At 47.8% G+C, this 7,389-nt stretch overlaps 1 protein-coding gene across 8 annotated transcripts in view; it reads right to left on the reverse strand.

Annotated features, from left to right (window-relative positions):
• ALS2 (alsin Rho guanine nucleotide exchange factor ALS2) overlaps positions 1–3,088 on the reverse strand; it is a 276,431-nt gene extending 273,343 nt beyond the window's left edge. For 2 of the 8 annotated variants that reach the window (XM_085869622.1, XM_085869617.1), the window contains exons 1-2: positions 2,421–3,085; positions 2,168–2,215 (exon numbers count right to left, since the gene is read on the reverse strand). In XM_085869622.1, coding sequence (XP_085725748.1) covers positions 2,168–2,190 — 23 coding nt within the window. In that variant the 5' untranslated portion in view covers positions 2,191–2,215; positions 2,421–3,085. Of the gene's footprint in view, positions 1–2,167; positions 2,396–2,420 lie in introns of those variants that run through there. The other 6 variants (XM_085869620.1, XM_085869621.1, XM_085869624.1 and 3 more) reach the window with 6 other exon arrangements.
• Between the last annotated feature and the right edge of the window lie 4,301 nt (positions 3,089–7,389).

Genomic DNA, 7,389 nt, shown 5'->3' on the forward strand with positions numbered 1-7,389 from the left:
ATGGCTTGATTTTCGATTATCAATTTGGATACAGACCAGGTCACTCTACCCTGGATGTTCTACTTCTGCTTTCCCAACAATGGATTTAGGTCCTCAATGCCGGACATGAAATCAGAGCCATATCCCGAGACATATCGCATGCCTTCGATACGGTCTGGCAACCTACCCTGCTCACGAAACTCTCTTCCTGTGGTATCCAAGGACATCTCCACTCACGGCTCACAGACTTCCTCTCCTGTCGCAGCCAACGTGTGGCCTTTAATGGATTCTCTCATTCTCTCTTCCTGTCCAGGCTGGAGTTCCTCAAGGCAGCATTCTGGGCCCTGTTCTTTTTCTGGTTTTCATCAACGATCTCTCAGACTCTAATAATAAAATCACAAACAAGTCCAACACGTGGAACATGTCTTTCAATCCTAACAAATCTCACTATGTCTCTCCAAAACGACTGTCTGGAACCCCCCCCCGCCCCCGCCCATACTTTCTCAACAATCCTCTGGAAGAAGTCCTTTTATTCAAGCTTCAGGGTCTCACCATCTGCCATGACCTTTCCTGGAAAGCCACATTTCCAACCTGGCCTCCAAACCAGTCGCCGACTGGGAAGCTTCCGTCGTGCAAAGTCCTTCCGGGGCCCACCTGAGCTCCTGACCACATACAAAGCTTTCGTCCGCAACTTGATGGAGTACTGTTCTCCCCTATGGGCTCTCAACACAGTCCTTTCATCGCCTTTCCCTGTCAAGGCTGGAATTCCCCAAGGCACTGTTCTGGGCAGAGTCCAATTCCTAATCTTTATCTCTCTGGAAAATCCTCTTTATCTATTTTCTGATGACTCCACCATGTACCATGACATCCCTTGTCCTTCAGACAGGCAGGTTGTAGCCTCTTCCCTCTCTTCAGACATTGACAAAATCACAATCTGGTCAAACACTTCGAATATGTCTTTCAATCCTGACAAATCTCTCACTCTCTTTCTCTCCGATCAAGCACCCACCACCCCACCCCACCCCATCTACTTTACAAACAATCCTCTTGAGGAAGTTCAGTCATTCAAACTCCTGGGTCTCGCTATCAGCCATGATCTTTCTTGGGTAATCCACATTTCAAAGTTGGCTTCTAAAGCCAGCCTCCTTCCAAACTGGGTGTAGTCCATCATACAAAGTCCTTTCTTGGCACTCCTGAACTCCTATTCACCTCCAAGGCCTTCGTCCACAGCTTGATGGAGTATTGCTGTCCCCTTCTGGGCTGGCACGCCTGCCCCTCACATTACTCATAGTGATACCATGGAAACAAAGGCCTTCAGGATTATTGGAACCTTCTGTGATGAAGCTTCGTCTATGTGCCTATCACTTCACCATCACAGGCAGTTTGGTGGGCTCTGTCTTCTTCCACCTCCTTTGTGGTCTTGCACCCTTCGCACTTTCCATACTTTGTCCACCCCCTGACCCCCCCCCCCCACCACCACCCCACCGCAGTTTTTTTCTACTTGTTGAACCAACTTCCACATTTTCTTCAATCGTATTCTTCCCTTCATGTCTTCAAGCCAGCTGTTCACCACCATCTCTTATCTTCCCCCATCCAAAATCATGATCATTTCTACCCCCGTTAATCCACCCCAAACCCACCTTCAAGTGTTCCCCACTCCATCCCTCTCCCTTCCACAGATCTCCTAATGTCTCTGTTCAGTGTTTTGTCCTTCCTTCTCCCACCCCTCTTGTCTCATGCCCCCCCCCCTTGTTGTACGTTCTGTGTGAGGTCTCATATGAGCCTCGACAGTGTATGGAAAAATATATATATATCCCAGAGGTGACTCGATTTCCATAACTTTTTGCAGACATGATGATGGTACCCATGGTCAGGTCATAGGCACAAGCAACCTCCACCCACCCCCATCCTCCTTAAGTGAGGGGGGAAAGAGACACGTCGCGATTTACATTCACGTGTTGGTGGCACCCCAGTCATGTCATGGGCAAATTTAATTTTAAAATAAATAAATAAAATACCCCTTCCCCACCCCGACAAGGTGAAGTGGGGTGGTTGGGGGGGGGGTGGGGAACAATGACTTGCCAATGCTCCTGAAGGTAACAGGTGCTTCCAGTATATTAAATTCTAAAAACTGAAAAGCTAACGATAAAAGAGCATTCACATCCAAACCGAGGGAGTGACATCTTACCTGCTGACATCGGTCGCCTGCATACTCCAGGTGAGTTGGCAACTCAACCTGAAGGAACAATCAGTTACATTGGACCTGGAACAGCTGTTAAAATCGACAGCTCGAAAAGTGCAGTGAACAACAAAATAATAATAATACAACTTTTACACTTGAAAACACACACACACACACACACACACACACACACACACACACACACACACACACACACACACACACACACACACACACACACACACACACACACACACACCTCAAGGCTTCAATTGATTTTTCTTCCAATTACTAGTTTGGGATTCCGAACATTTGGGGACTGAGAGCAAAAATAAACAACAGTGACCGAGCGAGAGCGAGAGGGAGAGGGAGAGGGAGAGGAGGGAGCTGGGAGCACAGAACGCGGAACGACGAGACCGCAAGCAGCGTCCACAGCCGGGTGTTCATGGATACAACAAACAGCGGACACGGACGAGCAACGGGATGTGCCGGCAAGACACACGGGGAAGGGTCAAACAAGCAGAGTCGCTCGGCCGGCAAAGTCCGTTTGTGGGACGAGCGGACGTCACACCGAGAACACGTCACCGATCACGTGATCGCAACAACATCTGGCGAAGCGGGGACGGTGAACGGCGCGATCTCCACGAGGGGCCCACGAAACGGCCTTTGGACAATGAACCACACCCGTCAATAAAGCACGATCACCTCGTTTATAACCGAGCTTCACGGTCGGCATCGTGGCTGCGGGCAAATCGGCTTCCACAGGGGAAAACGGCAGCAAAGGGCGAATCGAAACCACGAGCGAAGTACGTTCCAAACTCGAGGTCAAATGAGTCGAGGCGCAAAGCGCGACGTTTATATGAACGTCATGTCGAAGCGAACAACCAAGAAGAAGAAGAAGAAGAAGAAGAAGAAGAAGAAGAAGAAGAAGAAGAAGAAGAAGAAGAAGAAGAAGAAGAAGAAGAAGAAGAAGAAGAAGAAGAAGAAGAAGAAGAAGAAGAAGAAGAAGAAGAAGAAGAAGAAGAAGAAGAGTAATGACAGGAATCGAATGGGATAAAACCGGCGCCGAGACTCCTCTTCCCGTTCCCGCCTCCACCAATCACTGCCAGCGCGCGACATTCGCTCTCATTTCCAGGAATATCAATCGCCCGCCCCTCCAAAAAAAGAGGCTGAACACGCAGCGTCACACGTACTGTGTTTGCGCATCGCCTTCTTCAAAATAAAGGTGTGGGAATTTAAAGATAAAATTAAATAATAATTATAAAAACACATCCAGAGACAACACAACAACGCTGGTGAACCCTTTCCTTATACACCGCCATGAGCAAGACGTTGCAGACATGTTTGTTCATACAAAAATAGCGAAATCGAAGAATTCCTCCTTTCATCGAGTTTCAATTATATTTATTACGTACGCAAGTAAGATGGAATTTTGACGTGTGTGTTTGTGTGTGTGTGTCGGAATGTGTGTTTGTGTGTGTGTGTGTGTGTGTGTGTGTGTGTGTGTGTGTGTGTGTGTGTGTGTGTTTCGGAATGTGTGTGGTGTGGTGTGAGTCTCCCATGTGAGCTGCCTGTGCCGGAACCTCACTCCAAGACACAGATATACGTGGCTGACACTAAACCGCCGGAATCACTGGTGCCCGTTAAACTACCGGCAAGGGAGGACGAAGCCGCATCGCCTGTGCGTGCCGGCAAGAGTGAGGGTGAAAGTGAGAGCGCGTACACGAGTGTGAGTGCGAGAACGGCATGCGAGCGTTAACATGGACAAAAGGGAAGATAATGCCAGGAGCGGAGCCACCATTAGAAACAGACGAGTGAAGGATGGAACCAGGGCAACTCCCCAATAAGTTAGCGAGCACGGTTCCAGATCAGGTTCAGCTGAGGGACAAGCAGATGTGGCATGATGGCGACCGCAGACATCTGGGCCCCCTGAGTATAGATAGTACTGAATGGTCATGCTCCCTCAAGGTCTTTTGGAAGACCTGGAGCGTCAAAAGAAGATGGCGCACAGTGTGCACACGTCATGGCCCCCCCATAAGCCTTACAGAAAAGTAGGGGCCATAAGGTAAATGGGAGAGACGAGACTTCTCCCCCACGATTATTGGAGAAAATGTGGGGGCACACGATTAGTGAGGGGTCTCAAATGGGCCCTGTGGAGAGTTCAAAATGGTTTATTACCAAAATAATACCAGGGATAAGAAGAGACAAGATGCTATAAATAAGAAGGAACAAACCAAACGGTTGACAGACAAATATAGGGATGATGTGACACACAATGTTATATACAGGAGAAATAACTCAATCCTCACCCAGGCTTACAGTGCAAAATTATCTGACTCAGACAACAAAGAAGAACTGAACAGGCAAGGACTTGTGCAGGCACGAGCTGGCTGTGGCTGCAGTGCGGCTCGGGGCACGAAGACGAAACGGTGTGATGGCGATGCGGGGATGTCCTCCCAACTCTCCTCACAGCCCTTTTGTGGAGAGTGACAGAAGCAGAGACAGCGCGCACCAGTTTTTATTATTCCCTGGGACCGCCCACAGCTGGTCCCCATTAGCTGGTCGCCAGGAGGGGCGGCGCTCTACCACAGTGGTCGGACCGCCCACAGCTGGTCGCCATTGGCCACTTCACTGGGTAGAAGCAGCGCTTCACCACAGCATCCAGGACATCTCCCCACAGCACACAAGGCCATTCATCCTGTGGCTGTGTCTGCTCGTGACGCATCCATAACGCGTCCTTGAAAGCGTCCATGATGTTCCACAAAGCACTGTCTGTGCTTTTAGATATCCACAAGTCCTCCAACCGGCCTCACCTGCTTACAGAATTTACACAACACAACCTTATGCTACCTTAAGGTTTACACCTAACAATACAACCTATACTTCTGACAAATATCCTGATACAAGGGGAAATCTAACCAACACGATCACATGGTCCGTACTCTACTAAACACAATCTATGGATCCTCAACCCCCCCCCCCCTTGTACTTCCACAAAATATACATACACAAATATAATGACCCAATCACATCTCTCACCTGTAATTGGAGGGAATAAACAATGAGCTCTCACCTAATTGATTACCCCAAGTGGCTCAGATTTCCTTAAATTAATCCCACCAGCAGAGTGCCCACCCTATGGGTGATCTTGTTCCAAGGACGCAGCACGTACTTCTGACACATAACTTTATTTGGGCGGTGTATTGGCAAGTGACAGCTCTGTATAGGAAGAATAAATAACCTGGGTTACGTGCATCAAGCAAAAACACACCTGCTACCACTTATAATTCAAAATACACAGCACTGGAAAATGTGGGGACAGGAATACTGTACTGTAAATGGTGGAGACTTGTAATACGCTCCGTCACCTAGAGGTGGCGCTACATGATACACATTTACATAGAGAATTTGCGTCCCCCCCTCCCCCTCCCCCTCCCCAAGACCACTGGCAAAGATAAAAAATACCCCTATACATCAATTGAGGTTATGCTGATCCTCTGTAGCAAGTCTGGATGTAATTCGGCCAGAACTGTAGGAGTAACGCACCAAACAATCACACAAACAGCGGTCCGTGGATTATAGTAAGGATGCTCTTCCAGCCGAACAAAGCTTCATAAAGCAACCAAGAAAAACTATACAAGGTAAGTCCCTCACTGTTTCAAATCTGACCTGGGTTCCACGACAGCTGCAGATATTCACAAGCAACACATAATGAGAATCCTAATGCTGCATGTCCCTTCAGCCGCTGGACCATTTTCACCACTTGTTGGCAAATCAGCCCTGGTAAGGAACCTGGGTATGGTTTCAAACAGTAAAGGTAGTGCCAGTTCTAGCCACGAGGGGGCCCGAGGAAATAATTTATTTGGGGGGCCTCTAAACCCCTCCCCCCCACCACCACCCTCCATGAACACAAGGCAAGTGAAAGTTTCCACCAAACCAAAACCGAATCTGGTTGGTCTAACTCAGTTCTAGTGCTTTGGAAATAAATACATTAAAATGTTTATGCAGATTCTATATGATAATAATGAAAAAAGCAAATGACTATTTTTGGTTTCACTGTTATATTTTGGGTTTAAAATGCACCTTCCTGCTGCTTGCAAAAACACAATTCACTTGCTCAAAGTTCATCAAAAAAAATTATTGAAAATAAGAAAATGGGCTTGTCCATTTCAGGTATTTTTGGGCACCAAGAAAACTTAGCGGTTGGGGGGCCCGAGGCAGAATGCCTGGACTGCCTATAGGACATGCCGGCTCTGAGCAGAGGGCTTACTTTGTGTAGCTTTTCTTGGTTGCTTTCTGCAGTTTTGTTTGGCTGGAAGAGCATGGTAGTTAATTTATATATTCATACACGTTTTAAAAAACGTTCAAAAACTTTTTTGTTGTGATATCTGAGCTTTGAAGGGTGCAAATTTAACTACAGCTCTGAGCAAGTTTTAATCTGGAGACTGCACCACTGCCACTTCGAGTGCCAAAAGCTGGAAGAAAGAGTGAACTAGTTAGGTTAGGTTAGGTATGGGAGCATGCGCCGGAGCAGCGCGTCGCTGCGTCCACTTTCCGCCAGTACTCCAGGGGCCTCCATCTGGCCATCCCCCAGGCAGATGCCTGGCCCATCCCCATCTCCTTGAGATGCTGATAATCCTGCTGCAACCACAAGGCACGTGATCGGCCCATTGGCCTCCTCCACTCACGAGGCTCCTTCGCTGAGAGAATCTGGTGAGCAGGATCAGCGTCAGGAAAACGAGCCACATGTCCATACAGCCGCAGCTGACGCTCACGGACTATGCAGGTAACAAATCTCATTTGAGTCTCTCTCAGCAACCGCTCGTAAGACACAAAGTCTGCCAGCCGTAGCCAAGGATTATCCGAAGAGACCTGGTACCAAATGAATTAAATCTTCATTTCTGATCCTTTGTCAGAGTCCGAGTCTCACATCCATACAGCAAGACTGGAAGCACCGAGGACCTGAAGACTCGGACTTTCGTCCTCCCGCACAGGTACCGGCAGCGGTGAACGAGCGTTCACTCCACATCGTCTCCCTTCATTCTGTCTACAACAAATCAAGAAACGTTTTTGAGAAAGTTGTGGTCTAAAATCACTCTCATTTCCACTTTTTCAACAGAATTGAGTGAACGAATCTAGTTCCTTGTGACACATTTCAGGTTGTCCAACAAAAATCGATTTTTAAAAATTATGCAGCACTTTTAATTTTAAATTAAATCCCAAAGTGC

This window comes from Eptatretus burgeri, chromosome 2 (genome assembly GCF_056783735.1).
Source record: "Eptatretus burgeri isolate ZD-2024b chromosome 2, Ebu_testis_v1, whole genome shotgun sequence".
In the NCBI taxonomy this organism is placed as follows: domain Eukaryota; kingdom Metazoa; phylum Chordata; class Myxini; order Myxiniformes; family Myxinidae; genus Eptatretus; species Eptatretus burgeri.